The sequence below is a fragment of the Hypomesus nipponensis genome, chromosome 8 (assembly GCF_054491055.1).
Source record: "Hypomesus nipponensis isolate SF chromosome 8, ASM5449105v1, whole genome shotgun sequence".
NCBI lineage: Eukaryota > Metazoa > Chordata > Actinopteri > Osmeriformes > Osmeridae > Hypomesus > Hypomesus nipponensis.
Window position 1 is genome coordinate 10945924 of NC_140368.1, and position 14208 is coordinate 10960131.

The 14208-nt window shown below is 47.8% G+C and overlaps 1 protein-coding gene across 4 annotated transcripts; it reads right to left on the reverse strand.

The window, feature by feature from the left end:
• Positions 1 to 4360: 4360 nt before the first annotated feature.
• On the reverse strand, positions 4361 to 13023 carry phex (phosphate regulating endopeptidase homolog, X-linked). 4 transcript variants are annotated; one of them, XM_084703485.1, is made up of 22 exons: positions 12740 to 13023; positions 11019 to 11078; positions 10471 to 10632; positions 10306 to 10389; positions 9696 to 9922; positions 9544 to 9612; positions 9308 to 9424; positions 9083 to 9166; positions 8563 to 8699; positions 8288 to 8381; positions 8002 to 8130; positions 7696 to 7797; positions 7083 to 7160; positions 6860 to 6963; positions 6714 to 6772; positions 6531 to 6585; positions 6304 to 6371; positions 6013 to 6143; positions 5799 to 5864; positions 5300 to 5404; positions 5132 to 5208; positions 4361 to 5043 (listed from the first exon to the last, which is right to left on the reverse strand). In XM_084703485.1, exons 1-22 carry the CDS (start codon positions 12861 to 12863, stop codon positions 4941 to 4943), a joined length of 2235 nt encoding a protein of 744 aa, XP_084559611.1. In that variant the 5' UTR covers positions 12864 to 13023; the 3' UTR covers positions 4361 to 4940. The 4 variants fall into 4 exon arrangements, with proteins under 4 accessions (XP_084559611.1, XP_084559612.1, XP_084559609.1 ...); XM_084703486.1 differs by lacking the exon at positions 12740 to 13023 and adding an exon at positions 11307 to 12172; XM_084703483.1 differs by having other exon boundaries at positions 10471 to 11078; positions 12740 to 12821.
• Between the last annotated feature and the right edge of the window lie 1185 nt (positions 13024 to 14208).

Sequence of the window (14208 nt, forward strand, 5' to 3'; positions counted from 1 at the left end):
GCCGCAAGCTTCGGTAGTCTTTGCATTACAACCGACGTCACAAATTACATGCTAGTAAGCAGGCGTCCGTTAACACAGCCGTTAAACTGCTCTTTGCCGGTGTGTCAGAGCTTGCGCGCCCCGCCTCTTTTGCCTTTCGCGCCGGTAATGCAGAGAAACTCAGCTCCGGGTATCATTCTAGCGCGACTGGGAGCGCCCTGCAGCCCTGTGTGTGTGTGTGTGTGTTTGTGTGTGTGTGTGTGTGTGTGTGTGTATGTAGTGTGTGCGTGCGTGCGTGTATGTGTGTGTGCGTGCCTGTTTGTGTGGGTTTGTGTGAGTCCACATAGAGCACCCTGTCCCCTAAAACTTGATCATTCCAGTCAGAAGGACAAAAGTGCAACAGATAATGTGTGGGAGGTGAGGTGAGGAAGGCAAAAAAAGGAGGAGAGGGGAGGTCAGGGAAGGAGAGGGGAGGGGAGGTCATGAGAGGAGAGGGGAGGAGAGGAGAGGAGAGAAGAGGAGAGGGGAGGGAAGGAGGGGAGAGGAGGTCAGGGAAGGAGAGGAGAGGGGAGGGAAAGGGAGGAGAGGGGAGGGGTGAGCAGTCCAAACAGACCAGATCAATGGGCGTTTTATCTGCCCTTGTGGTCTTGTGTAAAGACATATATCAAGGTACTGTAAACCACAATCAGGCTATACGGTGTATATCGTGAATTTAGTTGCTATAGTAACCAGACAAATCACTTTCTCTCCAACAAATCTCGGTTCCCATGGTGATGGGCTGATGGTGCTGTGCCGATGCAACACGCAAAAACACACACGTGAAAACACACGCACATTCCTGCTGTCTTCAATCTGGCAATGGGGCAGAGGTGTCTGTCACAGAAACAAAACACAGAATGAGAGAAAGAGAGGGAGAGGGGGGGAGAGAGAGATAGAGAAAGGGAGGGAGAGAGATTGAAAGGGAGAGATGGAGAACAAGTCAGAGAGAGAGAGAAAGAGAGAGAGGAAGCAAGAAAGAGAGAGAGAGAACTGGAGGGATGGAGAGAGACAGCAAGAGAGGGAGAGAGAAGTAAATGGGTGGGTGGAGGAAAAAAGACCAAAACCATTCTCTGAAACTGTGTGTGTGTGTGTGTGTATTTGTCATCCTTCATTTAATTGAGCCTCATTTGGTGTGTAATCCCTGCTGCTCCTCAGGGAGTGAATGTGGTCGTCTAGAATCACTCCCTGTACCCCAGAGAGACAGAGGGGGGTGCGAGAGAGAAAAGGGATCACTTTGACCAAAATAATTAAATGGACTATTACTGAAATCATGGATAATTCATGTGTTCATCAAATACATCTTACACTTGGGGGTGTGGAGAACCTGCGTTGTCGATCTCTGTGTGTAAGAGAGAGAGAGAGAGAGAGAGAGAGAGAGAGAGAGAGAGAGAGAGAGAGAGAGAGAGAGAGAGAGAGAGAGAGAGAGAGAGAGAGAGAGAGAGAGAGAGAGAGAGAGAGAGAGAGTATGAAAAGGAGGGATGAAGGGGAGGTCAGGAGGAGGTAGAGACAGACAGTCAAGTCTTCCAAACCCCTCTTGTACTCCAGACTATTTCCAGCATCTAAAGAGGAAGCTATAGAATCCTCCTGAGGTTGCTGGCCATCATTCATCATAAGACACACACACACACACAGGCACGTACACACACACAAGCACAGTTCACATACGCGCACACACACACACACACACACACACACACACACGATTGGCAGATTAGATGACAGGTAAAGGCAGAGATGAGCACTTATGTAACTAGTGAGGACATGTTGTCAGTCTTCTGTCCCCTGTGTGTGTGTGTGTGTACGTATGTGTGTACGAGTGTCTACATAATTAATGGGTATTTTCTGGCCATTCAGCCACCCTGAAAGCACCAAAGGCCAGATATTCATAAAGGCAACCCCCCCTCCTCATCTCTCTCTCTTTCTCTCTTTTTTGCTCTTTTGGTAGTCCATCCATAAATAAAGACTCCGTCCTCTCATTTCTGTTTCTCCTTCTCTTTATTTATTCATCCCTCGTTATGGCTGGTGGGTTGCCAGATCAGGAAGCAGATCCCCCTGGACAGAGACCAGGGAGGCTCTTCGAAAGTTTGCACCAGATTGCGCTCTCCCCCCTCCTTCTCCCTCCTGTCGATCTCTATGTGTGCCCTCTCTCCTTCTCCCTCCTCTCAGTCTCTGCCCTCTCATTCTCTCTCTCAACTCTCCCTCTTTGGGCATCCACTGCTCTCTCTCTCTCTCTCTCTCTCTCTCTCTCTCTCTCTCTCTCTCTCTCTCTCTCTCTCTCTCTCTCTCTCTCTCTCTCTCTCTCTCTCTCTCTCTCTCTCTCTCTCTCTCTCTCTCTCTCTCTCTCTCTCTCTCTCTCTCTGTCTCTCTCTCTCTCTACTCTCATTGTTTTTCTCTCTCTCAACTTTCCCTCGTTGGCCACCCACTCCCTCTCTTCCTTCTCTCCTTCTCCTTGTCTACCTCTTTCTCTCTCTACCTATCTCTCTCTACCTCTCTCTCTCTCTCTCTGATAGTATAGGTCAATGTTCATGATTTCGAAATGTCATTTAAGATGACCGCCTGTCTGAGTCAGGAAGGCAGTTTGTTCTGTCTGAGGGAGAGAAGGAGTGAGAGGACAAGGGAGACCAATAGAAGGATAGAGAGATGGGCTAAAGTCGTTTTCCTCCTCTTAGGGACAAATAGATTAGATTACACTAACAGGCCAGAGACAGAGAGCACAGACAGAGCCCATAACCCAGGCCCAAGTTAGACACACACACACACACACACACATGAATTGTTGTTGAGACGAGGCAGAGCTGGGCGGAGGAAAGTAGATGCACTTCTCCCTGTCGAATGTGAGAAAAACGTTTATTTTCCATTCCCCGAGTGCTTTCCAGGGTCGACACCTGAAGAGAGCTCCATGATGCCCTCTGAGTGAGTCAACACTTCTCTCGTTCCTGTGTCTCTGCAGTTTGGTTGAGGAGGAACTCTAATTCCTCTCTGGAGTGGACACAATCCCCCTCTACTGGACATAGTCTGTACTGCCAACCAAGCCACAGTTGACCTGATAAACAGAATGTATTTGTCTTTTTCATTTAACCAGGCAAGTCTTATGACAAATTCGTATTTACAGTGGCAGCCTGGCTAATGGAAAAAGTAGCTTGAGGGACTGCACATACAACTAGGATTCTATGAGCACAACAGTCCTGTAAAATGGATAACACTTTATTGATCCTCACGCCGTGAAATGGGCAAGTTAAACTTAAATACCTTCAAGCTCCTGTTACAGGTGGGTACAAGGTCAGGGTTGCCATAGAAGACAGTGTGCAACTGAGTGGTTGTTGGGGTCAGATCCTCTTGTCTCCTACTGTCTCTCTCCCTATCTCTCTCTCTATCTCTCCCTCTATCTCCCCCCTCCTGTCTTTAATAGACTGCTGTGTTTTGGTTCTAATTGCTGTGTATTGATGACCACAGTATCCCAAGGAGCTTTGAGTCATTAGTCATTAACCCTACCCCCTGCCTGTCTGCATTACACACACACACACACACTTACTAAGACACACACATACACGTACACATGACACATAACACACACAGAGAGAAAACACACACAATCGCACATAAGCTGAATCTCTGTCACGCAGACACACACAAACAAACACACATGTGTTTAATCTTAGTCAAACACATACATACACAGCCCCTGTTAAACACACACACATACACACACAGAGCCACACTCACTCTTTGCACCAACACAGTGTCAGATTTAAATGCTTTTTCTAGACACACTGTAAGTTGCCATGGGAACTGCAGACATAACTGAATGTGAACCTCAGGTTGTTACTCCACTGGTACTTAGAGAGAGACATGCAGGCGAGGGGGGAGTAGGAGAGAGAGAGTGTGTGTGTGTGTGCGTGTGTGTGTGTGGTAGGGGGGTAATAGGTTGTCTCATTTTGTGACTTCTTAGGAAGATCAAACAAATAACATTGCACTCACACAGGAACGTCGAATAGTTCTCTCTCTCTTGCTCTCTCTTTCTCTCTCCCTCCCTCTGTCTCATTTTCTCTCTGTCTCTTGCTCTCTTTCTCTCTCTCTCCCTCCCTCCCTCCCTCATTTTCTTTCTCTCTCCAGCTCTCTCTCTTTCCTTCTCTCTCTACCTCCCTCTCTGTCTCATTTTCGCTCTCTTTCTTTATCTCTTTCTCTCCTCTCTCCCTCCCTCTCTGTCTCATTTTCTCTCTCTCTCTCTCTCTCTCTCTCTCTCTCTCTCTCTCTCTCTCTCTCTCTCTCTCTCTCTCTCTCTCAGGATAATAGATCATAATATCCATGATATTCATGCAAGTTAACAGTAACTGTGACAGCCTTTCTGAATCAGATATATTTTATTACCAACACACAACAGTTTTCTCTTCCCTTTCCCCCCTCTCTCTCTTTCTCTCTCTGACACTCGCACACTCACACAGACACACAGCCACACTGTAAACAAGCATCATCATACAGTAGATAACCATTATAACAGCAACAAATCAAAATCATCATCAAATTATAACCAATTCATCAAATTATAACCAATACAAAAGGTAATTAAGGAATAAGACCAAGAAAACACAGAATCAACGCAGAACTGGAGCCAACTGACAGTCACTTAAGAGTAGCAGGAAGCAGGAAATCTTGTTAACAAGCAAGCGAACACACACAACCACACATACACACACACACACACAAACACACACACACACACACACACACACTAGACAGACTCATTCAATAGTCTAAATTAAAACATAGACAGCTGTACGAAAGAGGAGTCAGTGATTGTATAGCTGGAGGGTCAGTTGTGTGAGGTTGACCACAGCTAGAATACTAGAGTTCTGATAGCTGGTCCTACTGTGGTTCATGGTCTGGTTGTGTTCCCCCTGGTCAGTCAGGGGGCGACCGCTGAGCTACCACACCCGACAAGACTTCGCCCCTCGACTCATGGCTGACGAATCAGGGCAGTTGAACGCTCGGCGGAACTCCTCGTAGTTACTCATCGCCCCGACGACCCTGCGACAGAGAAGGTCATGGTGAGAAACCATGTCAGGTGTGTTTGTGTTGGCGTGTGCATGTATGTGTGTGAATGTGTGTGTGTCACCTGTATTTGGGAGGGCTATGGGCTCCACTCTGTATCTGGTCCCTAGCAGCTTCAGGTCTGTATGAGTTACAGCGCACCTACACACACATAAACACACACAAACAGATGCTATTTAAAACAGCAAACTCATTTGAATCGTTAATATAAATACTTGTTGTTGTAGCCTACATGTGAGTAGCTCAAGAAAAACAGTTGGTTGTTGTTCAGACCGACTCCTGGCAACAAAGGCTCCTCCATGCCTCCCCTGCTCTCTTTTACCCACTTCCTGTAGGCCTGTACACACACACACACACACGTCATTTTAGCATCCTTTTAGAGACAGGGTGACCGTGCTGAGCTCTCCCGAGAGATGGAGAGAGAGATGACGGGAGAGAGGTGGAGAGAGAGAGAGACGGAGACAGAGATGAAGAGATGGAGACAGAGATACAGAGAGAGAGAGACAAAGAAAGAGATAAAGAGTGAGATAGACAAAGAGAGAGATGGGGAAAGACAGAGAGAGAGGGGTAGAGAGAGATGATGAGAGAGATGGAGAGAGAGAGAGAGAGATGATGAGAGAGATGGACAGAGAGAGAGATGATGAGAGAGATGGAGAGAGAGAGAAGTGGGGAGAGAGATGGCGAGAGAAAGAGGTGAAGAGAGAGGGATGACGAGAGAGATGGAGAGATACCCTGAAAGCCTCTCTCATCCCTCCATTGTCAGCAATGTTCTCTGCCAGAGTCCTCTTCCCCCGCACCTGCAGGCACATCACAATGGAGCCTCATTGTGACTGTGAACAAGCCGGGTTTCCAACCATGCACACAGACACACACAAACTGTGTGGACTTGCAGTGCTATCCAACTGTACACACACATGTGGCTACACCCAGTGGGTGTGTCCTTACGTTTAGCCCCGCCTCCTCCCAGTGGTAGCCGTTATATTGGTCGATCATACACTGGGTCTTCTCATTGAATGCTGCTATGGAGGAGTTGGTCCACCACTGGTCCAGGTTACCATCTTTATCATACTTACGGCCTGCACATACACACACACAGACACATATGAATAGACCAACACACGTATGAACGCACAAATACGCACTCATACTCACAGACACAGCATGGGACAGTGAAAGATCAATCCCATAACCAGAGTGTGACTGATTTCCTTTGGAGCGGCAACTGTAATAACTCACCATTGTTGTCAAAGCCATGTGTCAGCTCATGACCTACTATGACCCCAATGGCCCCATAGCTCAGAGACCTGGACACACACACACACACACACAATCAAACACACTTTACGGGTATCTTAATCCCAACTTGTATTCAGTTGTGTTCAAATACACTACATCGGTTGAAAATCCAACACACACACTGCTTGATGCAGTGTGTGTGTGTTGGTAGTGTATGTTCCTCTCACCGAGGATATTCTTGCCCCCAGAAGAAAGGTTTCTGCAGTTCACCAGCAGGGAACCCTGGGAAGAACAGACAAAACACAAAACCCTGAAGGGGTCAGAGGTCACGGATCCTGAAATCTGAACTGTAGCTCTTTGTCTTAGTCAGCCATCTGGCCGTCTCATTGGCTGTTAGTCACAAGTCTTACTGATCTGATTGGTTGAGGAGCTGTAGAAGGCGTTGACTGTCGTGGGATTGGTGAACCACCTTAAACGCACACAGGGCATAAAACAGGAAATCAACACAAAAAGAAGCCAAGGGCTGAGGTCTGGGTGGGTTGCCGTGGTAACTCACTCAGTACGAGGAACGGGCTTCCGAAGCCAGCCCAGATCTGATTGGGCGATGAACTTGAGCGTCTGCATGACGTTTCCAAAGTAGTCGTTTTCGTGAAAGTGGAGCTGGATGCCAAACACACACGAGCACGCACACACATACACACACACACATGTTCATCAACATGTGAAAAGCAGTCTTTATTGGCATGACCCATTAAGATAAAAAGACATTCCAGACCTACATCTTTAATGTCCTCATTCAGGTAGGTGTCATTCAAAATAAACTCAGGATAGCCCACTTTGGCCAGCACTGAATGAGCCTGGAGACAGAGAGAGAAAGAGAGAGAGAGAGAGAGAGGTGAGAGGACAGAGACAAAAAGAGAGACACAGAGATAAAGACACAAGGGGATCATTTTGAAGTAAAGGATTTTAGAAGATAGATGTGTGGATGGATGAATGGACAAATGAATGGAGGGAAAGAAGCCTGGATAGATAGATGGATGGATGGATGGATGGAGGGATAGATGGATGGATGGAGGGATGGATGGATGGATGGAGGGATAGATGGATGGATGGATGGATGGATGGAGGGATGGATGATGGAGGGATGGATGGATGGATGGATGGAGGGATGGATGGATGGAGGGATAGATAGATGGATGGATGGATGGATGGAGGGATGGATGATGGAGGGATGGATGGATGGAGGGATGGATGGATGGAGGGATAGATGGATGGATGGAGGGATAGATGGATGGATGGAGGGATAGATGGATGGAGGGATAGATGGATGGATGGATGGATGGAGGGATGGATGGAGGGATGGATGGATGGAGGGATGGACAAATCAGGTACCTTCTCAGTAGCTCTCTTCTTTGTCTTTGCGTCCATCCAGTCATTCTCTTTCTCCAGCATGTCAATGAAGGCCCAGCGAATCCCATCAATCAGCTCCTCCATCTGACCCACACACACACACACACACACAGACCGCACACACCACACACACACGCAGACCGCACACACGCACACACCACACACACACGCAGACACACACACTCACAAACCCATTTCAGTTAGTTTATTCTGAAGACACTAACCACCAGTAAAAAGACTGCATTCTTTTCTCGTCTTGTTTTTCTTTTTCGGTCTGCAGTCACACACCATGTGTTTCTTGTCCTCCTGGAAGTGTGTGTTGACAAAGAGGCGGCCCGTGGAGTAAACAAGAGTGTTCTCTACGTAATTCACACACTTGTCCCAGCGCGGCGTCAGAGAGGTTGTTCCTGTGGTGACCTGGAGGAGGGAGAGAGAGGAGGTTGTGTTTCTGTATGTGTGTGTACAGTGTCTGTGTGCTTGTGGTTTGGGTGTGTGTGTGTGTGGGAGGGTACGTGTGTGTGTTTGTTTGGTTGTGAGTGTGTGTGTGTCTGTGTGTGTCTGTGAGTGTACAAACCCTTGCAAAGTCCAGGTAGCGATAGAGAAAGCGTCGGCTGAGAGTGGTGATCCTAGAAAAAACTGTTCTCCAAATGACGTAATTAGCTACAGTCCTGGAAAGAGAGAGAGAGAGAGGTGAGGAGATGGGGTCATGAATTAATAACGCTTTTATAATTAGATACAATCCCCCATTGTAAGTGTGAGAGTTGCAAGTGTGTGCGTGTCTTTCTGTGTGTGTGTATCTATGTGTGTGTGTGTCTACGTGTGTTTCTACGTGTGTGTGTGTGTGTGTACCTGGGCTCGCTGGTATTGATCAGTTTGAACAGCTCCTTCAGGTAGAGAGGGGCGCGGACAATGACAGGCTCAGATGACGACACTGACAGATCTGCCTTGGACTTTGTCACGGCCGTGATGAAGGACAGCCAGGAAAACTAGAGAGGGAGGGAGAGAGAGAGAGAGGAAGAGAGATGGAGAGAGAGAGAGAGGAAGAGAGATGGAGAGAGAGAGAAAGAGAGATGGAGAGAGAGAGAGAGAGAGAAGAGAGAGAGAGAGAGAGAGAGAGAGAGAGAGAAAGAGAGATGGAGAGAGAGAGAGAGAGAGAAAGAGAGAGAAAGAGAGAGAGAGAGAGAGGGGGGAGAGAGAGGGGGGGGAGGGAGGAGGGTGTGAGGGAAGAAAAGTGTGGATAGTGAGAGAGAAAGGGAGAGGGTGGGGGAGTGAGGGAGAGAAAAAGAGAGTGAGAGCGGGTGAGAAGGAGAGGAGTTGTTTGTATGGCATGAATCGTGTGTGTGTCAGTGAGTGTGTGAGTGTGTGTTACCTGAGGGACGCTGCGTTGCAGGCGGGAGAGTGAGTATCTGTTGTACATGTTCTCACTGGTGCGGTTTTCATAGGGAATCAGAATCTGCACAGAACAAAACATTGGAACCAAAAAACCTTCCACGTCTCCAACAAAGTTAGAGTTATCGGAGACGGGGAGGTTTTGCAGTACATTAATCTTTTTGAAACTCACACACACATTCTAGTAACTGAAACACACACACACCTGAGCGAGTTTGACCTCAAAGGCAAGAGCATCTCTCATCTGGGCCTTTGCTGTCTGCTGTCTGGCTCCCAGCATCACAGCTACATCTACCATCAGGCTCAGCAAGGCAGCACGGTACTGCACACGCACACACACACACACACACACACACAGCTTTGATGCACACAAACAGCTTTGTATATATTCATAGTCTAAATTTGCAACTCTTAATCAAAGAGAGAGAGAGAGAGACCTACTTCCTGTGCCGAGGAGGAGTTGGTGATGTAGTCCTCTCTGGAGGAGAGAGACAGAGAGGCCTGGTCCAACTGCACAAGAGAGAGATGGAAAGGTGAGGGGTGAGAGGGAGTCACACACACACACGGACAGAAACGCAGACACACACACTCACCTTGATGATGTAGTAGGAGGAGTTTTTGTCGTCGGGGGCGACGTACAGGCGAATTAAAATACTCTTGCTGTGCTGGTTTCTGATCTCGGCCAACGTCTTCAGGAGGTCCCATTGCTCTGGTAACCACTGCCACTCCCCCCCTAGCCCGTCCCCCACAACTGGCCAGCGGAACTCTGGGATTTGAAGTTCCTTCAGCAGAGGAGTGGCATCAACCTGCTCTAACTCGGCTGCATGCACACACATAAAACCCATACACACACACACGCATGCACCCACACACAGACAGACAGACAGACACACACACACAGGGTCGACCTAAATGTAATACATTAGGCAGAATGGTCCTGACAGTTATACACCCCTGGCCCTGCTTGTCTCAGATCAGAGATAACAAACGTCAGAAAGGTTTAGAAAGAAAACAGAAAAATCTCTAACCAGACCTTGGACCAGACCAGACCTCACTGCACAGGACTGGTGTGTGTGTGTGTGTGTGTGTTGGTGGGGGTAGAGATAGAGATGGAGGTAGGAAGAGAGAGAGATGGGAAAAAGAGAGGAAGAAAGAGAAAGTAGAGTGTGTGTGTGTGTGTGTGTTTGTGTGTGTGTGACTCACCCTCGTTCATACAGGACCGGTAGAGAACCTTGGCCTTGCCCACTGCCTCCAGCTCACTGGCCTTTGACGGTGCCTCCAGTAACTCTGGAACAAACACAGCTCCACTCAGACTGTGTGTGGGTGGGTGGGTGGAGGGGGACATCTTTACAAAACACCCACACACACCTTTGAGCCTGATGTCGACGTGCTGACGGAGCCAAGGGTAGATGCCATGGGAGGAGGAGTCTTCGGGGATGGGGTTGTCCTTGAGCCAGCCCCCACAGGAGAAACCATAGAAGTCCTCACAGGGGGACACGGACCGGTCCATCTTACTGAGGATGGAGCCCGCTGGGGAGGGGGGGTAGGCAGGTAGGCAGACAAAGAGGCAAGTAGACAGACAGACAGAAAGACAGAAAGACAGATAGACAGAAAGACAGAAAGACAAGTGGGTAGGCAGGCAGGCAGGCAGGCAGGCAGGTAGATAGGTCGGTGGTGGGTGGGTGGATGGGTGGATGGGTAGACAGTGAGAAAGAGAGACAGACAGACAGACAGACAGACAAACATACAGGTATGTGGGTAGACAGACAAACAGACATATATGAAAGGGACTGAGCATATATCAGCATTCCTAGATTATTTACATATATTGTGGGACAGTGAAATAGCGTGTGATTCTCGGCCCAGTGCATGTGTCAGTGTGTGTGTGTGTGTGTGTCAGTGTGTGTGTGTGTCACCTGCTTCGATGCATTGTGGGGTCAGACACAGCTCCTCGTCTGCAACGCTTCTCTGGGAGACTAAGGAAGAGGAGGAGGCACCATGAAGGTTCACTGACAGATAAAGCAACACATGAAACTCATCATGTCTGTGTCATTGTGTTATGGTGTTAGGTGTCAGACTAAGGGTATTAGCGTGTTAGGGTGTCACAGTGATGGGGTGAATGTTAGGGTGAGGATTGGGTTGTTAGAGTAAGGGTAAAGGATAGGGTGAAGGTGAAAGGTAGGTCACAACATTAAATATGGTACCTTTGCATCCTAATTTTAGCTGGAAAGATACAGAGACTTTGCTGACACACAGCTAGCCTCTAGTTTTAGTGGCGGAGTTCGACAGAGCAGAAACCTAATCTCCAGGGATCCAGTCAGCCAGAATTATACTACTTTTTGTCACATCATCCTCGGTCTCCAAAGAACCAGTTCTACCATCTCAAATTCAGAATAAAGTGTTGATTCTGCTTGCAGAGGTCTTGGAGGTCACGGTGAATGAGGAGTGGAAGCTTCAACAGGCGTGTCTGTGTGCCTGTGTGTGTGTCTGTGTGTGTCTGCATGTGTGTGTGCCTGTGTGTGTGTCTGCATGTGTGTGTGTGTGTGTGTCTGCATGTGTGTGTGTGTGTTTATTCCCCCTCCTAGAAACACCACTGTTCCTGTGCTGCTGTGACGTCTGACCGAGAACAACCCCTCATAGTCCGTGACCCAAGCTTAATGTCTCTCTCTCTTTCTCACTCATACACACACACACACCAACATGCACACACACACACCCTTCAGCTGTCTGACGTTCCAGTGTCATTGAGAATGCTGACCTACCACACATACCGAACAGGCTACAAATATAAGCTCTCTCTTACACACACACACACTTTAGATCACTTACAGTCTCGTAAAAACACAAACACACACAGCTTGGTAAAAATACAAAGGCAATCAGAGAAACCACTTGAAATTCTTCAGTTGGTTCCTCATGGTTAGAGAGAATACTGGAAGCATGTGTGTGCTTGTGTGTGTGTGCTTGTGTGTGTGTGTGTGTATGTGTGTGTGTGTGCGTGTGTCTGTCTGTCTGTCAGCAAATATACAGAAAAACGTAATTACACTTCAATAATACCACAAAAATGTTCGCTTCCCTCCAAAACAATACAGTCCCAGCCTGTTCTTCGTGGAATAGAGGAACAGACATGCCACCCCCAACTCACACATACAGGCCTGGAAACACACACATCCACACTACACAGATTCAGAATGCACACTCTCCTCAAACTGACTCCAAATCAAATCAAAATGTATTTGTATAGCTCTTTTTAGGTGATTTTAAGCAATGGGCTTCACATACACTCATGGAACTGCACCTAAACCAACCTAATGCCTCAAGGAAGACAAGGAAAAACTCCCAAACCTAATGTAGATTAGGGGACCCTGTTTATGAGTATGAACTAATGTCTGTAACACTATCTGAGACCAAAATAGAACACACACACACACATGGTACGGGATAGAAAATCTGTGTTAAAACACAGTGTGATCATTCCTGTGAACCTGATGCTCTATATGAATCGCGTATTTCATACGGGTTATGACCTGACACTCTAAATACCATGTCCATCGTTCATAACTCTGTACAGACATGAGAGTCCAAAGGTTAATCTGTGAATGTTTGGAAGTGCACATGCGTGTGTGTGTGTACTCACCCAGGATGACAGCGAGGAGCAGCGCGGCGCAGAGACACACACACACAGCCAGAGCTGGTTTCAGAAGACGGCTGTTTGCCCCCTCAGGCTTGACCCCCCCCCCCCCAAGACGCTCAAGCTCCATGATGATCGACACACACACACACACACTTTACTGATGGCACTAATGTGATATCTCTCACACACACACAGATGTAATGTAAGTGGAACACCTGTGCGCACGACCTCTGCCTACACCCCTCCTAATCCTGCCTGAGTCTTCTCAACTCCTCACTGAAGCACTCTCAAAAGAACTGCTTGTCTTTCCTTTTCCCTCCCTCTCCCTCTCTCTCTCTTTCTCTCTTACTCTCTCTCTCTCTCTTACTCTCTCTGTACTTGAGCCAGTAGTTAACTCTGTCTCTTGATCATTACTCTCTCTCTTCAACCAACCGTGGCCCCGCCAACTTTTCTAACGATCCCCCTTTTCAAGCTGCTCCTCCCTCTCTCCTTCTCTCAACCTGTCCCTGCTCTCTCCCTCCCTCATCCCTCCCTCGGTCCCCTTTCAGCAAGGACAGACTTCTATACTTATTCGCAAACAGTCCTGTCTGTGCGAGTGTCATCTATTAAGCTGTAAACTGTGATTTCAACCAGACACTGTTGTGTATCTGTGTGTGTGCTTGTTTGCGTGTGCGTTTTCTGTCTGGATACAGCTCTGTGTAGTGTCGGACCAAAACACATCGTTAACAGACCTTATTATGGGGATATCTTGCTGTGTGAGCCTGTGTGACTGCAACCGTGTGTGTGAGTGTGTGTGTGTGTGTGTGTGTGTGTGTGTCTAATCTCATGTCCAGAACCCCAGTGTGTCCTGTTCTTGGCCTTTATCAAATCTGACAGAGCAGAACCGAATTAGTGGAACACAGGCACAGACACACACGTGGACCTCCACAATAGAAATCACAACCACAACAGAAAACAGGAAGTAAATCACAAAGAGAGTGTAGGGGGGGAGAGAGCAGAGGAGTGTGATGCAGAGAGAGAGAGAGAGAGACAGAGAGAGAGAGAGAGACAGAGAGAGAGAGAGAGAGAGAGAGAGAGAGAGAGAGAGAGAGAGAGAGAGAGAGAGAGAGAGAGAGAGAGAGAGAGAGAGAAGAAGCAAAGAAAAGAGAGCAACAAAGCCAGCAAGCAACAAAGCAAGAGAGATAGGGGGAGGTAAAGACTGTCGCACCAACACTCTGTGATAGGTTGTGATCTCCCAGCTGTGGCCAGGGGCCATTCTGCACGTGCTCATTACGGTTTGGGTGGCGGCCATGTCTTCCTTATATAGACTGTGCTTCCTGTGAAGCCTAAAGTCCTCATATAACATTCAGATTCTATTGTTCAGAAAATAGATGCCCTTCACCCTTCTCCTGCAGTCTTCGAAAGTGATGGTTTGAACACATGTCTTGTTGTGCGCTGTACCTGTTTTATTTAGCCAATGGTTTATTTGAGGA

What these genes read in the sequence shown, in the direction of transcription:
- phex (XM_084703483.1), bottom strand. Translation starts at nt 10,900, where the DNA reads ATGCTCAGTCCCTTTCATATATGTCTGTTTGTCTGTCTACCCACATAC. An exon ending in TGAATGAGGACATTAAAGAT is followed by an intron (nt 6,964 to 7,082) that starts GTAGGTCTGGAA and finishes TTTGGCATCCAG; the next exon opens with CTCCACTTTCACGAAAACGA. An exon ending in TTTTCTTGAGCTACTCACAT is followed by an intron (nt 5,209 to 5,299) that starts GTAGGCTACAAC and finishes ATGTGTGTGTAG; the next exon opens with GTGCGCTGTAACTCATACAG.